Source organism: Mustela nivalis (genome assembly GCF_964662115.1).
Source record: "Mustela nivalis genome assembly, chromosome: 11".
Taxonomy (NCBI): Eukaryota; Metazoa; Chordata; class Mammalia; order Carnivora; family Mustelidae; genus Mustela; species Mustela nivalis.
The window spans coordinates 68,642,902-68,670,056 of record NC_139030.1 but is presented as its reverse complement, the minus strand read 5'-3'; the positions used below and the strand labels follow the sequence as shown (position 1 = coordinate 68,670,056).

Below are 27,155 nucleotides of genomic sequence, written 5' to 3'. Positions count from 1 at the left end.
GGCCTGCAGCTCCAGGGACCCCAGCAGCAGTGGTCAGCCATGCCAAGAGAGTCCAGCAGCCAGGCCCCAGTGGAGTCCCGGTTCTGTGCGCCTGCCCGTGGGGGCTGTGTAGCTGCATCTGGTGGCCCCCACCAACACAGACGGGCAGGTCTGGGTGTGTGCAGCCGAACAATACCCTTTCAGCCCTCCTGGCAGACTTTGCCCCACACCACCTGTTCAGGCTCCCTTCTTATCACTTCCTGCTTCAGGCAGGTGAGCTGTGCCCTCCCCATGGGAGCCGTGTCCTACCCGGTCCTGGGTCTTACTCTCATCGGCCTCGCCTGCCACCCCCGCCCCCAGGCCTGGGTCAGCCTTAGGGGTGGCAGACATTCTGAGGTGAGTATCAAGATGCCACTTCCCTGAGCGAGGTAGTCACAGAGGGGTGCCTGGCTGGGCAGGGCTTCCCGGGTGAGAGGCGGGTTGGAGCTGGGTGAGTGGGCCCTGGGCCAGCCAGGCTGGGGCAAGGTTCTCAGATGCTCCAGGCCCCTTCCTCTCTGTCTCTCTCTCCATTAGTCATCATTTCTTTCTTGCTTAGAGTCCCATGTCTGTGTCATTTGGTCTTCCTAGATTTTTTTTTCTCCTCTAATATTTAACAGATGGAAGCTAGATTTGCTGCCCTTTGAAATGAACGCAAGAGTCACTTTTTTCCTGGGGACACTTTGGGGCTTGGACCCAAGCACAAGGCCTCAGACATGGCTGCTCTATCCAGGAGATATCCTTCGCCGGTCTTGAGGATGAGCTTTAGGGGCTTTAAGGGACAGACTGGGCCCTCTAGCCCCCTGGAGTACTCAGCTCTGTAGTTCGGGCCCAGCCCCTGCCAGGAGACCTGAGCTGCGGGGCTCTGGCTAGGACCCTCTGGTTAGGACCCTCTGGCTAGTCCTCTGATTCCCAGTGGGTGCCAGCTGTACCAGCACAGCTAGTTTGGGAGCCTGCTCACTTGGGTCCTGGGGAGCACGAGGCATGGAGGGTTAGTCACCAGGCTTGTGCACAGTTGCCTAAAGCACCCTCCCTCCTATCCCCACACACAGGGCCAGGGCTCAGCCTGTGCCCACCCTCAGCTGCCTGTCCCTTCGCAAATCACCCAGGAGAAAAAGCAAATATACGTGGAGACAGCCCTGGCTGGGGCTGGGCTGACTCTGTCATGGCAATCCTGGCCCCCTGTGTGTTCCTGGGGCCTGGACAAGTGTGATGTCAGGGCACTGAGACGTATGTGTGTATGTGTCTGTATCTGATTGATGTGCTCTCATCCCTCATCCGCCAAGCCCCAATGAGAAGACCCATCGGCATCAACACATCTCTTTCTACCCTGCTCCCCCGTGCCTTCATTTTGAAGCCCCTCTGTGAGCATGTGTGGGGGGCTATGGATGTGGCCAAGAGGCCCAGCACCCCTGCCCTTGAGGCATGCACGATCCATTCAGGAGGACTGCACACAGGTCATGCAGATAATCCTGGTGGTGAGGGAGGGATGACACATGGGGGTGATCTTTGACCAGTCTGGGGCCAGCAGTGGAGGGCTGGGGCTGGCAGAGGAGCTGGGCTCCCTCAGGGAATGGAAAGAAGCTCTCTGTGCCTACAGTGTGGGGAGTAGGCTCAGCAAATGTGGCAGGAGCTGAGGTAAGGGTCTTGAGGTCCACTTAAGGAGCTTGGGTCTTATGTCTTGGGTGGTAGGGAGCCACTGCACAGTTTTAAGCAGGGCCTGATTTGTGTATATTTGACATCTTTCTCTCTGGTTGAAGTCTCTGGATAGGGAGGGGACTAAGCAGAAGGCTGTTGCAGACATCAAGGGAGAGATGATGGTGTCCTGGACAGATGAGAGGTGGTAGAGGCAGAGAGAAGAGGCCAGTGTTGAGGTATAGTTAGGAGGCAAAAGCAGTAGAAATGATGCTTGATGTGTCATTAATTAGATCGATCACATAGATCTACAGGAGGAGAACTGATCCCTTCCAATCCATGAGCATGGTATACCACTCCATTTTTTGAGGTCTTCTTTAACTTCTCCCAGCAATATTTTGTAGCTTTGAGCATATACATTTTACACTTATTTTATTTTATTTTTTGACAGAAAGATCACAAATAGGCAGAGAGGCAGGCAGAGAGAGAGGGAAGCAGGCTCCCCGCTGAGCAGAGAGCCTGACTCGAGGCTTGATCCCAGGACCCTGAGATCATGACCTGAGCTGAAGGCAGAGACTTTAAACCACTGAGCCACCCAGGTGCCCCTTGCACTTTCTCTTAACTACTTTTGTTTTTTTGACACTTGGAAAAGATACTGTATTTGGGGTTTCACTTTTCCAGTTGTTTGCTGCTAGTATATAGGAATACATTTTTGTATGTTAATTTTGTGTCCTATAACTTTGCTAATTCACTTATTCATAGTTTTGGTGTTGGATTGTTTTGGTTTTTAGGTTTTAGGGCTTTTTTTTTTTTTTTGGTAAATTCCTTAGGAACTTCTACATACACAATTATGTCATATGTGAAAACAGAAAGTTCTGCTGCTTTCTTATCTGAATGCCTTTTTTCTTGCCTTATTTCTGCTGGTTAAGACCTCTAATACCATTTTGAATAAAACTGGCAAGAGTCCCTTTCCTTGTTTCTGATCACAGTGGGAAGACATTCAGTCTTTTACCATTAGGTGTGATTTTTTTTTTTTCTGTAGATGCCCTTTGTTAGACCACTGGCAAGTTGTCAGACAATTTCCTTCTATTCCTAGTTTGCTGAGAGTTTCTATCATAAATAGATGTTGAATTTTATCAAATGATTTTTTTTGCATCTATTGAGAGGATTATATATATATTTATTACTTGATTGATTAATTAATGTCAATGATATTGGCTGACATTGAAATGTTAAACCTTGACATTTCTGGGATACTTGTTTGTGATGTATTATTTATTTTTTATATTGCTGGATTCTGTTGGTTAATATTTTATTAAGGATTTTTTGTATCCATGTTCATGCATGATCTGATCTTTATTTTTCCTTTCTTGTAATGTCTTTGTCCAGTTTTGGAATGAGGTTAAAGCTTGCCTTTGAAAATTAGTTGATAAGTGTTTTCTTTATTTTCTGAAAGTATTTGGGTTGATATTATTTTATTCTTAAATGTTTGATAGAATTCACCAGTGACAACATCTGGGTCATGAGTTCTCTTTGTGGAAAGGTTTTACATTATGAATTCAACAACTTTAATAGATATGGACTACAAAAATAAATAAAGACTATTGACATTTTATATTTCTTGTATAAATTCTGGCAAGTTGTGACTTTTAAGAAATTTGTGCATTTCAATTGAGTTGTCAAATATATCTGCATGAAGTTACTAATAATGTTAATTGTTCTTCTAATGTCTCTATGATCTTGATGCCTTCTCTCTCATTTCTGATATTAGTAATTTGTGGGGTGTTTTTTACCTTGGTCAGTCTAGCCAGAGGCTTATCAGTGTAACTAATCTTTTAAAAAAAAAAACTTTCATTTTATTGGTTTTATATAGGTTATTTTTGTACTATATTAAATTTCTACTTTCTCTTATTTTCTTTCTTCTACTTATTTGGGTTTAATTTGTTGTTATATTTCTCCTAGATTCCCAAAGTGGAATCTTAGATCAATGGCTTTACACACTTTTCTCTTCTAAAACAAGCACTCAAAGCTACAAATTTTCCTCAAAACATTGCATTCATTAGCTTTATCTTGCAAATATTGATAAGTTGTGTTTTCATTATCATTTAGTTCAAAATAATTCTCAGTTTTCCTTTGATTACTTATTTGACCTTTGAGTTAGTTATAATTATGTGTTTAAGTTCCAAATATTTGGGAACTCTTTAGATATCTTATGTATCTTTTTGTTATTTATTCCTAATTTAGTTGTGTTTTATTTAGAGAATATACTCTATATGATTTAATTCCTTTTAATTGTATTGACACTTTTTTGTGGCCTAGCATATGGCCTATTTTGGAGAATGTTCACATGTGCACTTGAAAAGAATACATAATCTGCTGTTGTTGGGCATACCATTCTCTAAGTACCAGCTTGGATAAGCTGACAGATGTTGTTCAAGTCAGCTATACACTTATCAGTTTTCTCTCAGTTACTGAGAGATAGGTCAAAATAACCCAACATTGTAGATTTCTCTCTTTATTTGCTAGTTCTATTAATTTACATCACATATTTTGACTCTTTTATTAGGTAACACACATTCAGAACTGTTAGACATTCTTGACAAGTTGATCCTTTTATCGAAGAATTGTCCATTTTTATCCCTGGTAATATTCCCTGTATTGAAGTTAACTTTGATATTAATTTACCCATTCCAACTTTCTTGAAATTAGTGTTTGCATTTTCTTTTTCCATTCTTTCATTTTGTTTACTTTTAACCTACCTTTATGTTTAAAGTATGTGTCAGTTAGATACATTATCACTTTTTGCTGTGTTTTTTTTTAAGATCTGATTTATTTCTTTGACAGAGAGAGAGAGCACAAGCAGGGGAAGAAGCAGGCTGGAGAGGGAGAAGCAGGCTCCCTGCTGAGCAGGGAGCCCCATGCAGGGCTTGATTCCAGGACCCTGGGATCATAACCTGAGCTGAAGGCTTAAACCACTGAGCCCCCCAGGTGCCCCCACTTTTTGCTTTTTTAATCCAGTTTGAAAATCTTTGCCTTTTAATTGGAGCATTAGACCAATTACATTTAATGGAAATGTTGATATGTTTGGGTTAAATCTACCATCTCACATTTGTCTTCTATTTATTGATCTCATCTTTTCTTTGTATCTTTTTTTCTCCCTCTTTTGGACTGAATGTCTTGTTTCATATTCCATTTATCTCCTCTCTTGGCTTATTTATTATAACTCTTTTTTCAGTGGTTGCTACTGGGTTTACAGTATGCAGATGTAACTTACTGATGACTGACTGGATGTAGAAAGGCAGTGGCTCCGGAGCTAGATGTGGGGGGTGGAGAGGTGCTATGAGAGGGTATCGGGATCTGGGCAAGATGCAGGGGCTCCCGAAGATCATTGGAGATTCCACTCTTTAATTTGTGAGTGTGTACCTGGCTGGACACTTGGGTCTAATGCTTTATTAAAACACTTCAAAATGAAGAACTCTGCCCCATGCTGCTGGAAGTCAAGTACGACAATGCCTGTTAGGTGCCTGCAGGGTCAGTGGACTGACCATGGTGAGACCCAGCCCTCAGGGCCCAGGCACTGCAGGGCGTGTGAGGAGCTAGAGTCTGCATGAGGACCACCTTCAGGACAGCCTGAGACCTGAGTCATTGCACGCTCAGCAAGCAGGGCCCCTGAGGAGGTATGGCCTCTCACTCAGACCGTGCCTCTGGCTACCAGACAGTGTAGCTGCTGCAACCCTGTAGTGTGACTGCCCCACCCTGATGGCAGCTTCACTCCCACTGACTAGAGAAGGAGGCTGACCCGAGCAGCCCAGGGCCTGGCAGTGCTCAGCAAGTATGTGCTGGAGGAAATCCAAGTGGACAGGCAGGCATGGTTGGAGCTGTGTAGGGAGCAGTGGGTGGGTGTGCAAGAGGGCAGCTGGGGAGGTGAGAGCCAAGGTGGGGTGCTCCAGGTGAGGGGGGAGCGGGTGAGAGAGCATGGACCAAAAAACTGTGCGTGAGTGTGGGGGGGGGTGTGAGAGAGAGAGAGAGGGAGGAAAATGAACAAACCTTTAGAATCTTTAGAAGAAAGGGGGTTTTATTTGAGCCCAGGTTAGGACAGCTGCCAGGAAATGTGCCTGCATAGGGAAGAAAGGGCTCTGGAGAATGAAGTTTTACCAGGCTGTACTTTTAGCATCTTGTAAAAGCTCGGAAGACTATAGATGAGCACACCGGCAGGAATCAGGACTTTCGTTGTCAAGGAGTGCAGGGATAGGGGCACTAGTCGGTGTCTCAAAGACAAAATGATTTTCCTTCAAGCTGTTTGTGTACAAAGCAGGTGTTCAATCCAGGCACGATGGGCCACAGATCAGCTTTTTGGTTTGAACCAAACCCTGATTTCTAAGTCTAAAAAGAAATCTGATATGGTTTCGCGTGTATATCGGGCCTTTAGGGAGTTTTTCTCTGATCACAACGCAAACAAGATTCTGGAAAAAGGACTTTGAACTCCAGAGTTTTTAAGTGAGCAAATCAAGTAAAAACTCAAGCTTTGCTTTGTTGACCCCTTAAGGCCTGGCTCTAACCCTACCCTAAGGCAGCCCAACCCAAGTCCGCCCATCCCCTGCCCGCTCACTCTAGCCAAAGACCCAACCCCAACCGCGGCGCCCCCCCCCCCTTTCTCCTCGTTCCCATCACCCTCACTCCCACACCACCGCCTACGTGGCCCTCCTGCCCTCCGGGGCCACCGGTGTCTGAGGGTCGGCTCCAGCCCCTCACCGCCGCTGCTGCTCCCCTGGCCTCGGTCATGGCTGCGGGCTGCATCCTAAGCTTCGCTCTGGGGAAGATCCCGGTGCTCTCCTCTGTGCACCCCTAGCGGCCTGAAGCCCCTCCCTGTCCCGCTGGGCCTTCGTTTCCCACTCCGTGCCCTGCAGGCTTGGAGCTGGTGAGGTGGATCCTGCTGCCCCGGGGCTGGCGGAGGCAGCCCAGCCTCCTGCTTCTGAGGAGGACTCAGCCCTGCAGGCAGCTCTCCAGGCGAAGCAGATGCAGCGAGCCCGGAGTCCCAAGGGAATGGGCTTCATCCGCGGTGCTGGGCGGTTCCCAGCCCGTGCCCTCCACTGCTTGAGCCCCGCGGGGGCCGTACTGGCCTCCTGTCCACCGTAGGGCCCCTCCCACGAGCACGGAGAAGTGTGTGCGCCCGGGGTCCTCCTGTGCAGGGGCACAGCATGTGTACGTGTCGCGTCAACCTCAAAACAGAACACAGTCACCTTATCAGCAAAGCCGGTTCTTCTTCAGACCAGCAAGGAAGGAGAGAAGGCTTTTTTTTGTGAGGGGGTGGGGAGGGGTTGAAGTATACTGGCTTCTCATTGGCTGAGCCATGACTGCCTTTCATTGGCTGGGCTGTGAATGTCTCTCATTGGCGGGGCCATGAATGTCTCTCTGCGGGGGACCGTGATTGTCTCTCATTGGCTGGGCTGTGAATGTCTCTCATTGGCAGGGCTGTTGCCAGGGCCAGAAGGAAATCTTTCTTCCTGCTGGTGGCGTAGTAAAGTAGTATCCATCCACCTGCAACTTGGTCCCTTTAGTCGGGTCTGCAAATGGCCATGAGTGGGGGGCCTGGAGAGGTTCTCCTGCGGCTCCCAACTCCATTCTAAGTTTTCCTTTATTCAGTTCCACAGTGTATATGTGTATGTAATTGTATATGTTTGTCTATGTGTTTGTATGTGCATGTGTGTTTGTGTGTGTGCCGTGGGTGTGTGCATGTACACATATGGCTTTGCACACGTGTAAGTGTGTGTGTGTGTGTGCCCCATGCAGACTGCCGTCCCTCTGGGGCGGCCCTTGGCCTCCCTCTGTGTGTCAGGAGTCCTCTCCTGGACATGCATCTTCTGGTCCGTGGTTTCTCCTACCGTATGACCCTCCTGCCTGTGTTTGGCAGGGATTTCTCATCATTTTAGGACCACTGAGAAGGCCCCCTTTTACATTACCATGGAGTTGAAAGAAAAGTCACAGAGATCCTTTCCTTGCTTCTTAAGGACTTGTAGTGGGTATTTGGCCATCCTTTTCTTAAACTTTTTATTGTGGGAATTTTCAAACAGATACAAATAAAATAATAATGAACTCCATGCGCCCTCACCCCCAACTCCAGCAATGACCAAATCATGACTGGTCCTATTTCAACTGACCTCCATCTACTAGCTTAGAATATTTTGACAAATGCCAGACATCATATCATGCCATCTACAAGAATTTCAGTGTGAATAAAAGATAAGGATCGAAAAAACACACGCGCAGAACAGCATTGCCACACCTGAGCCAGAATGAACACGACTTTAGTTTTATCAGACATGCACTCAGTCTTCACCTCTCCCCCGTGGTCATATACACCTTTAAAAATAACTTTCTTAGATTGGGACCTGAGAAGTCCATGTAGAGGCCCAAACCCTGCGTGTGCTCTCCACCACCTGCCCACAGCAGTCACAGAGCTGTGGCCCTCAGGCCTCACAGGAGCAGCACCCCCAACCCAGCCCTGCGGTCTGTGTACCCCATAGCATCTGAGTGGGCCTGGGGTGAGGGCTCAGGTCCTGGCTGATGGGCTCCACTCCTCGAACACCTGCATTGGTAGGCATGCACTGTGGTCAGACTTGCTTCAGGGTCCTTGGCTGAGGCTCTTTTTCCAACTCTGACTCAGTGCTTTTCACTCCCAGCCTTGCCCCCACTGACCCTGCCCCCCCCCCGCACCATACACAGGTGGGAGCTTTATATTCAGGGATCCTCAGGAGTGAGATGGTCCTCCTGCCCGTCTACAGGGCGTCTGACTCTTGCCTGTGTAACCGTGGGGCAAAATGGAACACTGAGTAGCCGCTGCCTTTCTTCCGTCTCTGGACTTTGCTATGACACTAGATTGTGACTTGTCATTTGGCCCAACACCCTAAGTGTCTGTGGACACCGGCCGCTTAACAGGATGTACTTAAGGTCCCTTCCCTCCACTAACTGACATGCGGTCAAGTCTCTCGCTCTCCTTTTTTTTTTTTTTTTTAAAGATTTTATCTATTTATTTGACAGAGAGATCACAAGTAGGCAGAGAGGCAGGCAGAGATAGAGGGGGAAGCAGACTCCTTGCCAAGCAGAGACCCCGTTTCGGGGCTCAATCCCAGGACTCTGAGATCATGACCTTAGCCGAAGGCAGAGGCTTGACCCACTGAGCCACCCAGGCGCCCCATGGTTGAGTCTCTTAGGTGAGAGATTTCTCAGTCATCTCTTTCTCTCCCCTTGTGACTCTTGTTTTTGATGCCCGGCCCTGCACAGTGGCCCACAGACCGGAGTCTGCTGCTTGCACCCCTGGAATGTCATGGGTCCTGTTCTGTGCCTTCTCTGCTCTTGTCCCTGGGATCTAGCTCCAGGGGTTTAATCAAGTTCAAGTGGGATTTTTTGTTGTTGTTTTTGTTTTTGTTTTCGTGGCCAGCCTCTTCTGGAATGGACTGGTTGTCTGTTTGTTAAGTATAATTACAAATTCATGGATTTAAGCACTTTTTTGTGTCCCCATTCATGGAAATGCTGCTACTTTTTGCCATGCAAAGCATCTTGTCTTTGGCCAATGGGAGCGAACTTGAGTTACCTCCTGAATCCTTTAGACTTTGGCCAAGAGTCTTGATCTGCTTTGTTTTCTAGGATGAACGACTATCCCAGGAGTTCTATATTCCTAAGCCAGACCTGCAAGTATCCACTGACTTCAGGAGCTCCTCTTTCTCTTCAAGAGAAGTGGTATCTAGAGACCAAAATCTAGATGCCTGGGTGCTGGTTTTTAGGTCTTGTCAGTCAGAACTTAGTCAGAACTTAGTCTGAACTAAGATACTAACTTTCCTTTCCAAGAAATGACACAGTACAAGTACCTACTGATACTATGCACCCAGATTCCGATCTGCATGCTTCTCCCTGGACCTTTTTGAAAATACATTTGCATCTCATTTATCCCACACAGAAACTTCAACAATGCCCAGAGTCAGTATTCATTTACACTTATTCACAACACAATAATCCCCAAATCACAATACCAACATTATTATCAACAGTGTGATTACTGAAAACGGTTTAAGATGCTTTTATGTATTTTTAAAAACATCCTTGTGTTATGCACATGTACAGATGAAACTGGGTTTTAACATTATTTGGAAAATGATTACAGAAAATGAAGTGTTTTTGACATCCTTTTCGTAGTTGGACTATACAGGTGACAGTCAAATACTGGATTTTAAAATCACTTGGAAGAGTTTGCTAGGACTGTGCTGTCAGGTGATAATGCAAGTTTATTGGTTTTATCTTGCTTTCAAGTTTAAAAATTTCCTTTGGGGCACCTCGAGGACTCAGGGGGTTAAGCCTCTGCCTTCAGCTCAGGTCATGATCCCGGGGTCCTGGGATTTAGCCCCACATTGGGCACTCTGCTCATCAGGGAGTCTGCTTCTCCCCCAACCTCTCCCCCCTCATGATTTCTCTCCCTCCCTCTCAAATAAATAAAATCTAAAATCTAAAAACAATAAATAAATAAATAAAATTTCCTTTAAAAAGGTAATTCAATTTAATTTAGTAATTACATAAATATTTATGTAGCTCTAAAGCCAAAGCCACAAACCAAGGGATATTCCTGTATATAGAAGTCTAGTTTCTATCTAGTCTCCCTTCACCTCATTTCTGCCTGTTCCCTATAGGTAATAATTTAATTTAAAACAAATTTAATGGCTTATCCTTCCATTTGTAAAGACAAGCTGCTGGCATGCTGTAAATCAATAAAGACACATCAGTGATTTTTCTCACTTAGCAATATATCCTGGAAAAAACCATTTAGTAACATATAGAATATTTCTTTTTCCTTTTTACAATCCCCTGGTGCCCCGCGGTGTAAACAGCAAGCATTTCATGCATCCAGGGCCCTTTGACGTCAGGCTGTGCTACCCTACCGCACGGCAAGAAATAGCCTCTCCAGTCTCCTCTTCCTCACTGGGCTGGTCTGTGAGTGGGACAGATTCCTGGAACCAGGATGATTGGTTCAACAGGCAAGGCATCTCTAAGTTTGTGCGATTTCTAGGTTCCCTCCGATGGGGTTCATATCACGTTAAATCCCAACAGATGACATCCAAGGCTATCTCCCCCAGAGATGGCTGTCAGATGCCAGGATATAGCCTCATCTGACAAGGACAAATTGTGCTGCAAGACACTTTTAATTTCTATTTCTCATTTCATGAATATGCTGAGCATTGTTTCAGATCTCCAATGAACCCTCTCTAGCTCATGGTTCCTCTTCTGTGAATCTGTTCCTCTCTGTTCTCCATTGGTGTCCTGCCCAACTTCCAGAGGAAGTGGTCCTTCGGAGCGGTAGGGGGAATGACATGGACGAGCAGGAAGTGCTCAGCAGTGTTGGTCTGGGGAAGCTGAGGACCCCTGTCTGGGCATCTCTGCGGGTGCTGGAAAATTAAGCCTCTCCTTGGACCCCGCACCCACAGACTGGCTCAGAGAAGCCCAGGCAGGAGGCCGGCTGCCCTGGGAGGGGGGCGGTGGGACCCCTGCTGAAGACATATGCCCTTTCTGGGGAGATTGCCCTTCTCAGGCTCCCTCCATGTCAGCTGTAGACATTCACGGTGATTTCCAGATGGAGTGAGCTAGTGCTCTCCATCCGTCACACTCTCAGCCTGGGTCCAGCCCTGCAAGTCTTGGCAGGCAGGTGCTTGAGCTGGGAGGACCACCTGGAAGAGGAGGCTTCCTGGGGAGGGTGGGCGCAGTGAGTGGGGACAGCTCCCGGGCGGGCTCTGGGCTCCAAGACCACCATGTCTGCCTCCCCGGCTACGGAGGTAGGGTGGTGCTGAAAGGCAGCATCCCCAGGCGTGAGAGCAGGCGGAGGACCTGGCATGGGGCCAGCGGCCAGCCTCGCAGCCACAGAGCGCCTTGGGCAGAAAAAGGGGAAGGAGGTCTGTGAGAGTAAGGGAGCGAGTTCAGGGAGTCAGCAACAGTGTGAAAAGCAGCTGGAGCAGCACTACCCCACCCCACCACCCCGGCAGGGTCCCATGGGGCTCCGAGCAGCAGCAGAGACCAGAGGACAGCCCATTGAGGAGCCAGCCCCGAGGAGGGCAGCAGCAGCTGTGTAGGGGTGAGTGAGCCATCCCAGGGCAGCTGGGGGCCCTAGGGTCAGCCATGGGGCCAGCACCTGCTGCCGTCTCCCCAGAGCAGCAGCCTCCCCTGTTGGATATGGCTATGGGGCATGGGATGTACCAGATGGGGACACTTCTGTCACCTGCAGGTGTCTAGATGCCCGGAGGCATCTTCCAGCTAGGGGGAAAGGCGCAGCTGAGCACAAGCAGAGGGGGTGGGAGGCGAGGGGGTGGACAGCTGCCGGAGCCTAGTCCCAAGTGTCTGAGGGCAGAGGCTGCGGGAAGCTGCGCCCTGCTGCTGGTGAAAGGGATGGGGTCGATGCAAGGAAGGACAGGGAAGGGCAATGCCCAGGGCACTCCCATGCTAAGCCCGTGAGTCTGCTAGGCTGTGGCATTGGGAGTGGGAGGGACAGGATAGCAACCCCCCATCGGCCCCTCAGATCCCCTTGTTCCCATGCCAGCCACCCCTGTGATGTGACAAAGGATGCCAGCAGTGGGAGCAGGAGCAACTCAGCCAAAGTTGCAAGAGCTCAGGACCTCAGGCTACCTCAGGACCTGGGAACCCCTCAGGATCTCAGGACCCTTCAGGACTCCAGGACCTCTTCAGGACCTGGGGACCCCTCAGGACCTCCTCATGACCTCCTCAAGACCCCCTCAGGACCCCAGGACCACCTCAGGGCCCTTCAGTACCCCTCAGGAACCCTTAGGACCTCAGAACCCTTTCAGGACTGCTCAGGATGCCCTCATATCCCCAAGTTGCCCAGTGTCCCTTGTCCTATGGTGGCTTCTCCCTTGTGGCAAAATCTCCCTCCCACCTTGCTTGGGCCAATCTCCATCCGGAAAGGACTGTGGATGTGCTGTCTGGGTGCCTGGCTTGACCAGACCCTCTGACTGGCACTGTGGGGTCCCAGGCGGCCCAGCAGTGCCCTCCTAGATGCAGGGTGAAGAGGGAACAAGGGGCTCCAGGGGGAAGATTTCCGAGGGGGTGCTGAGCGGAAGCGCAGAGAGCAGGATCAGGAGCACTGGATGACCAGAGCCAGGGCTGCCCACCCCAGGACTCCAGGGCTCCAGAGCGCTGTCCTAGACCCGTGGCCTCTGTGTCGAGCCCTGGCGTGTGCGACTCTCAGGTCACAGATAGCATGAGAGGTCTAGAGGCCAAGGAGTGTCAGAGCTGAGTGTCAGACCACAAGGCTCTTCCTGCCACCACAGATGTGCGTGCCAGCTTCTGGAAACAGGGCAGCCATCCTCCAGTAGCCCCCTCAGAGGCTGTTCCCCACAGGCCTGGGCCTGGGGCTTTGGCTGGAGGCTGGGGGCAACTTATCCTTGGCCTTCCACGTACCCCAGCCATTTCCTGGGGTATAGGGTAGATGCCAGAGGGGAGAGGCCTGGGGGGCAATGTAGCCAGGAAGTTGTGACTGTCCTCTCCCTCTGGGGAGTTGAGCTAGGTCTGAATGCTAAGGGAAGACCACAGGGCCAGGGGACACTGGAGAGAAGAAGCCCTCCTAATGGGGGACAGTGCTGGGGGGGGGTGACTTAGGGACAGGCCAACAGCAGTTTCATTCTGGGGAGGAGTTCCGGAGTGTTTCCTGTGCGTGAGAAGGACACTAGTCTGCCAAGAGTGAGGAGGAGCTCTCGTGGCAAGAGGATGTTGGATGGGGGTGGAGGGTCTGTGAGGAAGAGCAGGAGGGGGTGGCCAGGGCCCCCCTGCTGAGGAAGGGAGGGACACTCGGGAGATGGATGGCAGGTGGGACTGACCCCACCCCATGGTGTCCCCAACACCCCTCCCCCACAGGTTTCCCCATCCCCTGTTTCTCCCTGTGGCACCCTCATCTGGCCAGTCTGGTGGGAGGGGAAGAGGTTTCCCAGACCAGGTTTCTGGGAAGAGAAGAACAGAAAGTGTCCATGGTGGGGAAATGACAGAAGCTTGGGTCCTCTCTCTGCTCAGCTCCGCAGATAGTCTAGACTTGTGGCTGAGTCAAGGTTCCAGAGGCCTCAGTTTCCAGACACCAGGTGCCTGGGCCAGGGCTGGGGCCAGGGTGCGGCAAAGGTGGCCCTGGCCTCAGGCCGAACATCTCAGAGGCTGCCAGCACCCAGTCATGGGGACTGACTGGGCTTTGATGCTATGTTTGACTACACGGAATCAAGAGCACCAACCCTCCATGAACGTGAACATGAATTGGCCCTGTGCTAAGGGCGGGCGGTGGGACTGGCCTCCTTTTGCTTCAGGCTCCAATGTGGCAGCGAGGGGAGGTCGTGAAAGACCAGCCTCTACCCAGCCACCAGTCCAGCTCTGAAGGTGGCCTGTCCAGCACTGGGGAGCTCCTCTCACGCTTCCCCTCCACCCGCAGAAAGGGTCTCAGAGCAGGCGGCCGGCTACCTCCCCTGCCTGCTGTGGGCTTCAGGCTGTGGGAGAGAAGCTGCCTCCCTTCCTCCTCCTCCTCCAGGCTAGCGTGCTCCTTCCCTGCCCCATGGGCACCCTTCCACCTTTCAGAAAGCCCTTCCATCTCCACCTCCTCCACCATTCACGCCCAGCTCAAGTGCCGCCTCCTCCAAGAAGCCTCCTGTCCTAGTCTGCCTTCTGTGAACCCCCAGAAATAGTGAGCCGATGGGAGTGCATGCCCCACTCTGCATGAGGGCACACCTACATGGATGGCCTGCATCCCCCTGCCACGTCCCCTGCGGCGCCCAGGCGGGGGCCCCAAGGGTGGGCACAAAGGGGGAGCAGTGATGTCAGAGCAGATGCACCTTTTAGCTTGGGGAGCTGACCCTCGGTGGGTCAAGGCTGCACTGCCCGGTGTCCTTAGGGCCCTTTGTCCTCTTCCTTGGCACTTTGATTCCTCATTTGACCCAGGTGGGCGGGGGCATCATTCTCAGCAGACGAGGGGAGTGAGGGGAGCTTGGGGAGGGCGGGAGTGCCCAGAGGCTGCAGCGTTTCCTGGGCCCGCCCCTTGGCCGCAGCCTGGAGCTCTGTGCAGTGACTCAGCGGCCACGTTCACTTCCCTAGAAGGCCCAGCGGCACATGGCAAGGATGCGCATTTTGTCATCAGCGGAGTAGCCCCAAGTGTCCAGAGGGGTGGAGGACCAGGAGGAAGGGGGAGCACGTGGGCTCTGCAGGTGCGAAGCAGGGGAGGGACCTGGGGGTCCTGCAGGTGGTGGCCAGGAGGGAGGGCAGACTGGGGGAGGCTCCCAGGGGCTCCACGGGGTGGGGGGGTGCTTGCCAGGCCTGTGTTGGTGGTTCAAGGCTGCCACCAGCAAGAGAATGGACCTGGGCTGCAATCTGGAGCCAGCCCTGTGCTCCCAAGCCTTGTGAACCCTGGGGGTGCAGGGGGCCTCTGCCCCTGGGAGGGAGCCTGCCTCACAGTCCACACGGAGGCCCCAGCCCACCCCGTGCTCCCCTCCAGGCCACAACCAACTGGTCAGCACGCTTCAGGGGGCCTTCCTTTGTGCCCTACTCTGAGGCATTGATGTGGCTGAGAGCAGGAGGTCCCTGCCTCGAGCTAGAACAAAGTACACAGCCTGCTACTTTAATCCATGAGAAATTCTTTCTAGAAAACCAGACCCAGTGCGGTGCTCAAAATGGCTGGGGATGCCAGAGATGGACAGAGAGGCAGGGAGAGAGGGAGGAGCCATGCTAGCTAGGACCCCGGTCAGGCTGGGCCTCGAGGGATGGGCCTGGGGCCACTGTGGTGGGGGAGAGTGGAGACAAGACCCCTCTTCAGGAGCCTCTGGGCAGAGAGTTCTGGTGGCAGGGTCTGGGGGGGGCGCCGCCCAGCCCCTCCCTCCTCTGGGTCTCAGTTCCTACCTCTGGGAATGGGAGCATTCCCTTGTCCCTCATAGCTGTGCCAGGAGAGATGCTGGAGTAGACTGCAGGGCCCACACGGAAGCCCACAGGTGCCTGGGGCTAAGTGAGGGCAGGGCCAAAAGGCCTGGAGGAGCAGGGGGCAGGGGTGAGGCCTGGTCTGGAGATCTGGCTTCTGAAGAGATGGGCTTGAGGAGGGCCACCCGGGGGAGGGGAGGGAGGAGCAGAGTGGCAGGAAGTCCCCTGATCCTGGGCTGCGGGGGGACCTGACCAGAGCCCACCTGGCAGGTGACCTGTGTTTCTGGGTGAGCTGCAGTTGTGAGGGCAGGGCAGGCAAGGAGGAAGGACCCCCATGGATGGTTCCAGTAGGCACTGGGGGGTCCGTGGAGCCTGGCTGGCTTGTGGTCTGAGGGGCCTCTGAATCTGGGTGTCAGAAAGAGAGAAAATCAGAATCCTTTAAGGAAAAAAAAAAAAAAAAAGGAGAGTATCATTAGCAATGTGTGGAGTCTTCACATGCAGAGAACAGCTCATACATCTTTAATTGCTGGCAAGTGTGCCATTTTCAAATTCAAAAGGGATGAAATGGGATAATTTGGCAGAATATTTCTGTTTCCGGCTGAAATCTGTGCTCCTGCTTCCCTAATGGACTGTGACCTGGAGGTTCCCAAGGGATTGCAGTGAGGAAATGAGCTCCCTTCCCACCCACCCAGCCCCAGGCACCAATGAACCTAATGGTTCTGGATATTTCTCCCTTTCCTGTGTGGGGAAGAGGCAGGGACGCAGAGTCCGCCCAGGAACCCTCCCTTCCATACCACTCCTGGAGAGCAGGGAGCCCCCAGAGGTCCTGGTACTCATGGGGGGAGGGGTGGCCACTCCCACTCTGTCCCCCCAGCCCCCCAGCCAAAGGAACCAAGGTGTGGGGGGGGAGTGTGCCCTGTGCCAGACACTGGGCACACAGGCCACCCATCCAGGTGCCCCGTGATCCCACGTGTGTGACACCAATGCCCCATTCTGCTGGAGGGCCTGAGGTCCACCCAGCTTGGGGTGAATCCAGAGTCCAGTTCCTAGATCATGGGCCATGCCGTGGGTGTCAGAGCCCTGACCAAGTCTACCCTGACTCTGGGGCTGTGTTCTGGAGTGTGTCCGGGGAGTGAGGGGACTGCATGGGGTGGTGGAGGGTGAGGTCTTATGGTGGCCTTAACGGTGATAGGGATGGATGCCCAGGGCTGCCCAGAGGCCTGCTCTGACCTGAAGGTCTGGGCCTGAAGGGGCAGGGCTGCCATCAAGGCTCTGACCACAGAAGACTCAAGGGGCCCTTCCAAGTGGGACCCTGGCGCATAGGACTTGGGTAGGCAGAGCCTCGGCAAGAGTGTTGTGTCTGGGGCCTATGGCGGCTGTGCCCCGGGAAGAGGATGTAGGGCAGCAGCATGGGAGGAAGACCAGAGTCCTGGGCTTTCCGGGGAGCCATCCTGAGCCTCAGCCCTGCTGCCTGGCCCTCTGCCGACAGGAGCAGCCGGGTGGGAGACAGCGGGGGTGTGAGGGAGACTCACAGATCAGCAACTCTTGTGGCCAAGTACAGGGAGGGGCAGAGGGGCCCTCTCAGCGGGCTCAGGCCCTCGGGACCTGAGCACTGGCACACTGACCACTGTGAGCTCCTCCACCTTCCTTTCTGCCCAGCAGCAGACGCGTCACAGGCCAGGAGGCTGGGGAGAGGGGAGGAGATCTGGTTCTGTCTCTGGGCCACCTGGCTGTGTTACCCTGCCCCCTGCCACACACCCCCACCCCCTGACCCAGCCTCTGAGAGCTTTGGGTTTCCCTATCAATCCAGTGCATGGGGATTTGGGTCTGGCCCAGAGGGTGACACGCAGCTCCTGATGATTTCTATGATTTTCTTGGGGAAGGCAAGTCTGGATCCTGGATGTGGGCTGGAGGTGGGTTGGGGCCCTGCCAGCCCCACAGCCCCCTTCCCTGCCTGCCATCCTTATCCTCTGCTTCTCGCCCTCAGCAGCGGTACCATGAGCAACAGCACCTGTGTCCCCAAAGAGCTCCCCTGGCCCTCCTTGGTCAAGACTGTCCTCTCCACCTACACGGGGCTGCTGCTGGGTCTGGGGCTGCTGCTCAACGGCCTGGCGCTCTGGGTGTTCTGCAGCCGTATGCGGCGATGGACTGAAACCCGAGTCTACATGGTCAACCTGGCAGTGGCCGACTTCTGCCTGCTCTGCACCATACCCTTCTTCCTACACTCCCTGAAGGAGAGGACCACAGACACGCCCTTCTGCCAGCTCTCCCAGGGCATCTACCTGGCCAACAGGTACATGAGCATCAGCCTGGTCACGGCCATCGCCGTGGACCGCTATGTGGCCGTACGGCACCCACTGCGTGCCCGGACACTCCGCTCCCCTCGCCAGGCTGCAGCCGTGTGCGCGGTGCTCTGGGCACTGGTGGCCGGCTTGCTGGGGCTGCGCTGGGCCCTTGGCGTGCAGGAGGGCGGCTTCTGCTTCTCCAATGCATCCCGGCAAAGCTCCAACACCACGTTGTTCTCCCTCCTGGGCTTCTTCCTGCCGCTGGCTGTGCTGGTCTTCTGCTCCCTGCGTGTAGTCACCGCCCTGGGCCAGAGGCCGACAGCCAGCCCGGACCAGGCAGAGGCGACCCGAAGGGCCACCCGCATGGTCTGGGCGAACCTGGCTGTGTTTGTGGTCTGCTTCCTACCCATTCACGTGGTGCTGACGGTGGTCGTGGCCACGAGCTTGAACACCTCTGCCATCTGCTATGCACTTATCATCACAGGCAAGCTCTCGGATGCCAACTGTTGTCTGGACGCCATCTGCTACTACTTCATGGCCAAGGAGTTCCAGGAGGCATCTTCGCTGGCCTCAATGCCCATTGCCAAGGCCCACAGGAATGAGAACTCCCTCTCTGTGACCCTTGCCTAGAACAAGTTGTGGACACATGGGCCAGGTCCCAGGCTCTCTGGGAGGTCCTGCCTGCTGGGGCATCCCTGAACTCGCTGTGGCTGTTGGGCATGCTCCAGGAGCCTGGCAGGGTGGAAGGGGTGCGGGCACGGACCCTGAGGCAGAGTTGTCCCAACCCTGGGATGGAAGAGGGTTGGGACCAGAGCAGGAGGCCTAAAGGCTGAGTGAGGCCAATCTTGGACAGGGCCAACACTGGAGCGCCCAGAGTCTGGTACCCCTGGGGCACTGGAGTGTATGTTTGCTCTGTGCTGTGACGCCTCAGTGGGCAGCCTTCTGCTGTCCCCCAGGGCTGGGCCTGGACTGTCAAGGGTCCCCCACACTCTCATGGTAGGAGGCTGGGGTGTCTTTCCAGGTGGCTTTCAAGGACTCTCCATCCAGGGACTCTCCTTGGGTCACTCCACCTGCTTCCCACCCCCTGGCCCACTCCCAGCCATCTGCAGGTCTCCTGGGGACTATGGGCAGCTCTCGGAAGGGCCATACTAAAGGCCCACAGCCTGCTTTCCTCCTGCCAAGGAAGAATCAGGACCGCTCGACACCCTGTAGGGGCTGCACAGATGCAATGGGCTGGCGGTGGGCTGGGGGACAGTGGGGAAGGGGCCAAGGTCTGTCGAGGGGGCACGCTCCCTTCATGATTTCTTTAGGGAAGCTGGAGGACCCTGCCTGGGGGCTGTAGGACCTGGAGGTCCTCAGGCGGGGGTGGGGGTGCCCAGGCCTGTGTGAGCTGTACCTTAACCCCTCCTTGGCCTCCCTGCTTGGGCCTGGGCACCCCCACTCAGGCTGGAACTACCAGGGCCTTCTAGGGGCCCCCTGTGGTGCTGGCCCGAGGGGCTTGGCTTCGAAACCCCAGCCCACCTGCCTCCCTGGACACCAAAGAGCCTCCCTTTCCTATTCTTCTGTCTATGTGCTTGGAGCCCAAATGTCCCGGCTTTGGGCCCCTGCAGCTGAGGCAGTTCCTCAGGAGCCCCACGGGGAGTGGTCCCTGCTCAGGGAGGTCCACGTTTAGGGGACCTCTGCTCAGGGATGGGGCTGTCAGGGGGCCCATGCAACTCAATCTACGGCTGTCCTATGCTGGGGCTCAGATGCCCCCTCCACCGTTGGGGACCCCTGCCCTTTGTCACCTTGGGTAGGGAGTGCCGACCCTGCCCCCGCGACGTGCACCAGGGCTGGGCCAGGCAGCACTCTGTGCTGAGAAGGCGTACAGATGGCCAGGCTTGTCGGGTGGAGTAGGGCCGGGGGGACCGCAGCCATGTGGACTAGCCCAGCTCCCCGGTGTTCTCCCGTGCTGTAGGCTCGCCAGGGATGTCCTTGGGAGGGCAGGGGCGCTGGGAGGAGACCTTTTCGGGGTGGGGCTGGAGCTGCTGGGTGGCGGAGGCAGCTGGCTATGCTCCTAGGACACCAGCCTCCTGAGAAGGGCCCCCCACGGCTCCCCCTTGCTGGCCCCCATCTGTGGCTGGGGAAGGGGATGGGTGTGCCCTCTGTCCCTCACGCCACTCCTGACTCCCAGCAAGTGCAGGCAGCTGGACTTTCACAAAATTCCCAAAGGAGCAAGAAAAGGAGCCAAGGCAAAAATCACAGATGTTAAACATCCAAAGAACTGACTTCTGGACACTAATCATGGCCCACACACTCTGAGAGGCTTTTGGGCCGGGCCAGACCACATGGAATACCTTTGCCCTAACACCCCCCACTCTGGCTCAGATGGCTTACGGGGCAGTTGGGCACACTGGTCAAGACTGGGCTCACCGTTAATTAGCAAGCAACGGGCATCTGAAAGCAGGCTCACTTTGAGGTTGCATCAACAGGAGTATAGGGCCCAGAATGCGGGAGGACACCAGTTCGTTCTCCTTCTGCTAGGCTTACAGGGACTGCTAGGCTAGGGACACTGTTCTGTCCCATGCCATAGTCATCTGGAGGGGGTCTGGAGTGTATAGGCTGGTGAGGGCCAGGCAGCAACCAGAGGAAGTGTGAGCAGCAAGTGACGGGAGGTGCCTTCACCTCCAGCAGATGAAGCAGGAGGTGGTGGCATCTGTGGTCTCCAAGCAGCAGACAGATCAGGATGGCTGTGGAAAGCAGAGCCATGATGGGGAGGGACCCAGAAAACGACCCAGGACCGGGGTGTGTCCAACCAGAGAGCTGCACGAGACACAGCTGTACATATCCAGGAATTTGCACACAGAAGGAAGGTGCTCCTGGGGGGACCATGTCACCTGATTCCTAATCGTCTGTGTGTCATCCGGCCAATGTCCCTTGTCTGTGGCTGTTTCCTCTGGGGCAGCTTGCTTCTCTGTGAAGGCTCTCTGTCTCTGCTGGGGGTTGGAGCCTGGCTGCAGCTGGCCTCAGGAGAAAGTATTCTGAGGGAGGAGGCTGGCAACCCATGGGCAGAGCTGAGCTTGGCCTCCTGTTATCGGGGACCCACCCGCTGCTGTGCACCAGAGAAACCTTCCCTAAGAACACGTGTCTATCTTCTACAGGGCCAGGGTGTATCAACCAGAGGCAGTACCACAGCAAGGGGGCTCTGCAGGGTCTTGGGGAACGGGTGCAGGTGTAGGAGGTGTAGGGCTGCTGCCCAGCCCCCCTGTGCAGGGGCATGGCAGGGTTTGGGCACCCCAGGGGCCCCAGGGAGGGGGGCAGCAGAATACAGTGTCCACCCAACCAGAAGGTCAGTGCTTCAGGAAACTACTGCCCACATTCCCCAAGTGACCATCCAGATAGTGGCCCCCCGAGTCTGACCACGTGAAACCCGCTGGGGGAAGCAGCCTGTCCATCTCATGAGCTGGCAGTGAAAGGGTCTTCCAGCTCTTGCCTCCCTGGAAGGGTACACAGGAGGGCAGAAATGACACTGACGACCAAGAGACCCCTCCCCCCACAGGATTGGGACCACACACCTCTCAGAGCAGGGGTGTCCTCGCCACCCTTTCAGAGCCCCTGCCGCACACAAGATGGCTGATGCGCTGGCGCCCATCGCTGCATCTGTGTGGCGGGCCGTCCCTCCCAGCGTCCTCCTAGCACCTGCCCTCAGCTTACCCCCATCATGGCTTCACAGGCCATGTTGTTCCAGTGTGAGGTGTCCCCGACTCATGGGAAAATGGGCTCCCCCACATGCCTCTGCTTCCTTCCAGGCTCTCCCGAGCCGGGGCCAGTTCTCAATTTCCTCTGATGCCCTTCCTCCTGCAGGTGGTCGGCAGACCCTCTGCAGCCCCAGGCCTGGACCCTCTCCCTGGGGCTGCTGGCACAGCCAAGGGCAGGGCCGCCCTGGTGCTCGGGCAGGCTCACACTCCTGCATCGGGGTGGCTTCCAGAAGTCTCTGAGAGGGAGGTTTGCATGCAGGGGTTTCCCGAGGAGTGTGCTTGGGAATCCTACCCTCAATGGTGCTAGCAGAGTGGGGAGGGCCAAGGGACAGGCTTCCGTACCCGTGGGGGCCCTGCACTGAGATGACGCAGCCGAGAACACAGGTTGCCATGGACACATGGTCCCTGAGGCCCTGTGTTACTTGCTGAGGGCAAGTCCAGAGGGGATATGGACTGGGCTGTGAACTCTGGCAGGAAGGGCAGGCAGCATGTGCCTTGGTCATTATGGGGGCCCCTGGCAGCACCCCACAACGTCCACTACAGCCTGCCACCCTGTCGGGCTGGGTGCTTGGAACCCTGAGCGGCAGCTCTCCTTGGCTGTGGGGGAGGGGGATGCGGCTGAGGGTCTCTGGGTTCTCCAGTCCCGAAGGAGGCAGGTATCCTGTCAAAGGTCTCCCCAGCCAGTGCCAATCATGGATGTGTAGAGGTGGGGGGCACCACCTGGCCCAAACTGGCCTCCTGGAAGCCACATGCAGGCCCTGCTCTGCCCCGTGTGGGAGGCCAGTCCCTGCAGGCTGGAAGTGCCCTCGCTCTCTGGCCCTGGGCTCCAGATGGCTGCAGAGGTGGCCCAGGGCTGTGGTCAGGAAGCAACGTGGTGCAGGGTGTCACAGATGGCAGGCAGACACAGCGGGAGCCAGGCACACACGGACCAGAGCAGGGGGCTCTGAGCAGGGGTGCCCCCCTGCCAGATGCCCTCAGACACATGACCGTACCTGTGCACAGAGAGCACAGAGCCTGTGATCATGGCTTTGGGCTCCAGTCTGGCTGTGCGGACAGTGGCCCAGCCCAGCTCCCCAAGACCCCAGGCCTCCCAGACTGGTGAGTACCCCCCAAGCCTGTGACCCCCTGCTGTCCTCTCCGTGAGCCCTGGCCTGTTCTCTCCCTGCTGGCCAGTGGAAGCTGGGCAAAGGGCTCCCAGGTGCAGGGCCCCAGGCTGGCTTGCATCGAGCCCCGTGCTTCCCACTTGAGGACCGCACTGCGCTCCAAGAACAAGCAGGCGTAGGGCAAGGGCTAGGGGGACAGTTAGCGTCTGTTTGAAGTAAGATAGTTGGGGGGTAAGGAGTGAGGGACAGAGGTAGAGCTGGAGGGACAGAGATGGGGAGACAATGGGAGGGACAGAGATAGAGCTGGGGGAGAGAGAGGGAGAGACAGTGGGGGGGGCAGTGGGGGACAGAGGCTGAGAGGAGGGGGAGGAGAGAGAATCGGGGAGATGGGGGTTGGGGGAGAGCCTTTGGTGGGAGGGAGGCGAAAGGAGGGCCCCAAAGAGGAGGGTGGACAGTGAGTGGGAGGGCCGAGTGGGTGGCTGGGTTGAGGGAGACACGCAGACACAGAAGCAGGAAGACCAACAGAGCCAGGAGAGAAGACAGGCTCAGCCTGGTGATCCCACCGCTCTCCTGATGGGCCGGGGGGGTCCTCTCTCTCTGTAGACTGGCCTGTGGCCCCTGCCAGAGGAGTGTGGGGGCCCTGCCCCATGGGCCATGGGCTGATGGTCCTTAGACAAGGCCACAGGATGTTGGGGAGTAGAGTGGACAGTAAAGTCACAAAGGTCTTGGGCTGAGCTGGTAGAGAAGCCCAGAGAGGAACCCCCACAGAGCCCCCTTCTGTGGCGGGGTCCACTGTGCTCATCCAGGCATCCGGTCCCTCTGGGTGGGGCAGAGGGGGTGACCTCAGTGGAGCCTCTTGGGATCAAGACAGGGAGCCCTTGGGGCTGTTACTGGAAGTGGTGGGGGAGGAAGAGAGAGCGGGGAGGTCAAGGAGGAGGGACCAGCCACAGCAGTGTTTCCCTGCCTGCCCCCAGGTGGAGCTGGTCACTAGCTTCCCACCGCCTGTCAGGGAACAGCTCCAATGGGTACAGATCAGACACAGCTGGGCGCGTGCCGTCCCAGGTTACCAGGGTCGATCTGCCCATCCGGCACCAGGGCTGCCCCTCAGTGGGCTCGGGCTCTGGGAGTTCTGCAGCTGCCGGCAGAGGTGGATGAAGACCAGCGTCTCCATGGCCAACCCAGCAGCGACCGACTTCCTACGGCTGCTGAGCCCACCCAAAGTCCTGCCCACACTGGGCCAGGAGCTGGGGGAATTCGAGGGCCCGCTGTGAGGGTCCCACAGGACTTCTACCACGTCAACCCCTACCGGAGCACGGGCCTCCCTGTGGCCATCCCTCGGACTGCGACACCACCTCCTGCTCCCCCTGCAGGCTTGGGCCTGGCGCAGCCCCTGCCGGGCCGCCTTCACCGGCCTGGCCTCTGGCTGCTGGTCTCCGGGACGGTGGCCCTGGTCATGTCCCTGCCGCCTGCAGATGAGAACTTCTACTTCGGGCAGGGACACATCCGGGCCATCAAGACCTTTGCCTTCTCCCTGCCTTTGGTCTCCATCTCACTGCTCACCCTCAGCCTCGGCTCCGTGGGCACCGCCTCAGGGGGCCTACCACATCCCCAGAGCCCTCCACATCATGGCTGCCAACCTGGCCACCTTCGTGCTCTGTGTCCTCCTAGTGCACGTGGCCTTGGTGGCCGAACTTGCAGCCAAGCAGGCGAGTGCACCCTGCCCCACCACCCAGCACGTCGCTGATTTGTGCAGGGTACCACCCGCCTGTCCTTGACTTTCCAGGGATGGACGCGGGGCACACCTGCAGGTGACCACCCTGACCTGGGTGTCTGCAGCGGGGCAGCTAAGGAGAGCCCCACAGGAGGGGCCCCACACACGGCCCTGCAGCAGGCGGCACAGGCCCCCCACAAGGAAACAGTCCCCTCCCCCACCATGGCACCCACAAGAAGCAGCCTCCCTGCTCACAATATTGCTTCAAATTCATGAGTCGTGGGGATGGGGACTATTGCTCAGCAAGTAGAATTTAAGCAAGGAATTTAAGGATCACCCCCAGATCTTTGTTCTTCCTGCTCTGCTGGCTTGGACCCTTGGGCTGCTTCCTTTGCGGCATGCGCCCCCTCCCCAACCCCAGCCCTCAAGCTCCAGAATGACCCTGACTTATGCTAGGCTGACCTCCAACCTCTGTACTCCACCCCTGCGGGTGCTCAGGAAGGGAAGGACTCTCTGAGCACCCAGGTAGCACTCCTTGGCAAGTACTGAGAAGAGTGTTTAAAAAAACACACATTTTTCTGTGTCACCTATAGATCATGATTAGACACCAAAATCTATCAAAGTTCCAAGGTCTCTCTTCAGGCCTGTAACACCACTGCAGACCGAAGCTCAGGATCAAGAAGCCTGGATCCCAGGGTTGTGGGACGCACGTTTACAGAGACACAGACGCTAATTAAGTTTAAAGACATTCCTTTGTAGGGCACCTGGGTGGCTCAGTGGGTTAAAGCCTCTGCCTTCGGCTCAGGTCATCGTCCCAGGGTCCTGGGATTGAGGCCCGCATGGGGCTCTCTGCTCAGCAGGGAGCCCGCTTCCTCCTCTCTCTCTCTCACTGCCTCTCTGCCTCCTTGTGATCTCTCTCTCTGTCAAATAAATAAATAAAATCTTAAAAAAAAAAAAAAAAGACATTTCTTTGTAATAAATGTTCAGTTGTGTTCCGGAAGCATGTCGAAGAGGTCTAGTCCCTACCTTTGGGGTGCTTCTCAGGGCCGCTTGTTCTGCTACACACATCACACCTCCCAGCGCCAGCAGCCGTCGCCACCCCACAGCCACATCCTCCACTCTGGGCCAGGCCCGGGGACGCCCACAGGCTGAGCTGAGAGGCCTGGTGATCCCCTCTGTTAGTGGGGGACGGGAGGGGCTCTCCCCACAATGCTGTGGCCGTCAGGATGTGCCCATCCGGCTGGAGCCCGAGGGCCTGCCTGGGAATGGAGCTACAGGATCAGCACAGACACCTCCACAGACACCTCCACAGAGAAGCCAAGGCAAGAGACAGCCCCCAGGGGCTCATGTTGGAGACTGGGGTCCCCAGACTTGGCCCAAAGATGCAGATGTGGATGCTCCTGAGAGCCTCAAGGGACTAGAGGGAGATTGGGAGATCCAGACCCCTGTCCCCTTCCCCCCAACCTCCTCCTCTCCCCTCTCCCACCCACCCCTGCCACCTGCTCCAGCCTCCTCAGAGCCATCTGCCTGGCAGGGCCAATCCGCAGGCCCTCGGGGGTACGTCTCCGGCCACACAGGCAGAATGAGAGCAGCAGGGCCTCCGGGCTGCACCCCAGGCTGCACCTGTCACCTGCAGGGCCACTGTGGTGGGGGCTGGGACTATGATGGGTTGCAGCACTAGGATGGAGTGTCCAGACCATCATGGGAGTGTGGGACCGTGATGACCACCAGCCATAGGAGGCCTCAGTGCAGCACTGTGCAGTAGCAGGGCTAAAGAGGGCAAGCGGGGCTTCCAGGAATTAGGGTGACCCTGTGCGGGCGCAGAGGGGTGTGACAATGGGGAGGAAGCAAGGGACCCAGGCAGCAAGGAGGCAGATGGGACCGACTGCCCTCAGGGAAGCACTCTCTGGAGAAGTGGCCTGCTGTGTGTCCTGTCTCTTCTCAGGAACATGCCCCCACCTCCCACCCCAAGGTATAGGCAGACGCTTCTCGACTGAACCCCCCGTGTGCCTCAAGATAACTTTGTTTAAACCAAAAACCTGGTTTATGGCTTGCCAAGCATACTTTGTACACTCGCTTTGTAAATGAGTGGCCCAAAGGAAAACTATCTCGTCCTTAACATAGGGATCAATGTTGCTACTCCCTGCATTCCTTGACCTTAAAACTCATGATTCCTGCCTATATGTTAAGCTATAATCTTTTTGAACTTTTACAAGAATGTACCTCTGACCTGTCGATTTGTGGCTCCTTATGTAAAAAGGTCTATAAACTTTGTAAAAACTGTTCATTCTCTGGAGCCCTTTCTTCCCTGTGAAGGTCGTGTTTCCCGGGAAGCTGTTCTAATCTGGGCTTGAATAAAACTATTTTCTTCCTTTATTAGTATTCTTTCTGGTCAGTTTGCATTGTCACTTGCTGGTCTACAATTGACAAACTGTGGTGGTCAGGCGAGCTCCCCCTGCTGGCCGCCGGACACGCTAACCAAGGAGGTTCCTACTTCTTTCCACACCCCTCTCTCCTCCAATTTTTACTCCCTAGCTGTCCCCTTCTCAGCCCAGCAGCCTCTGGAAGCCTGCCTGCCACTGTCTGTTGGCCTCTGCCCAGGAGCCCAGTGAGCCTGTGGAGGATGGCCCTTGGTCCAGCAGTCAGGAAGGTGGTCCTTGCACCCGGCAGCAACAGTGCAGATTCAGGGGGCATGGTTGCCAGCCTGTTTTCCTCTCTGCCTCAATGGTATGGCTTGTAG

At 55.1% G+C, this 27,155-nt stretch overlaps 1 protein-coding gene across 5 annotated transcripts; it reads left to right on the top strand.

Annotated features, from left to right (window-relative positions):
- The first annotated feature begins 288 nt into the window (after window positions 1-288).
- GPR35 (G protein-coupled receptor 35) lies at window positions 289-25,376 on the top strand. 5 transcript variants are annotated; one of them, XM_082689773.1, is made up of 2 exons: window positions 289-375; window positions 17,567-18,626. In XM_082689773.1, exon 2 carries the CDS (start codon window positions 17,577-17,579, stop codon window positions 18,492-18,494), a length of 918 nt encoding a protein of 305 aa, XP_082545899.1. In that variant the 5' UTR covers window positions 289-375; window positions 17,567-17,576; the 3' UTR covers window positions 18,495-18,626. The 5 variants fall into 5 exon arrangements, with proteins under 5 accessions (XP_082545899.1, XP_082545896.1, XP_082545895.1 ...); XM_082689770.1 differs by lacking the exon at window positions 289-375 and adding an exon at window positions 11,574-11,761 and having other exon boundaries at window positions 17,570-25,376; XM_082689769.1 differs by lacking the exon at window positions 289-375 and adding an exon at window positions 11,587-11,761 and having other exon boundaries at window positions 17,567-25,376.
- The last annotated feature ends 1,779 nt before the right edge of the window (window positions 25,377-27,155 follow it).

Coding starts and splice junctions, on each gene's coding strand:
- GPR35 (XM_082689770.1), top strand. CDS start 17,577: ATGAGCAACAGCACCTGTGTCCCCAAAGAGCTCCCCTGGCCCTCCTTG.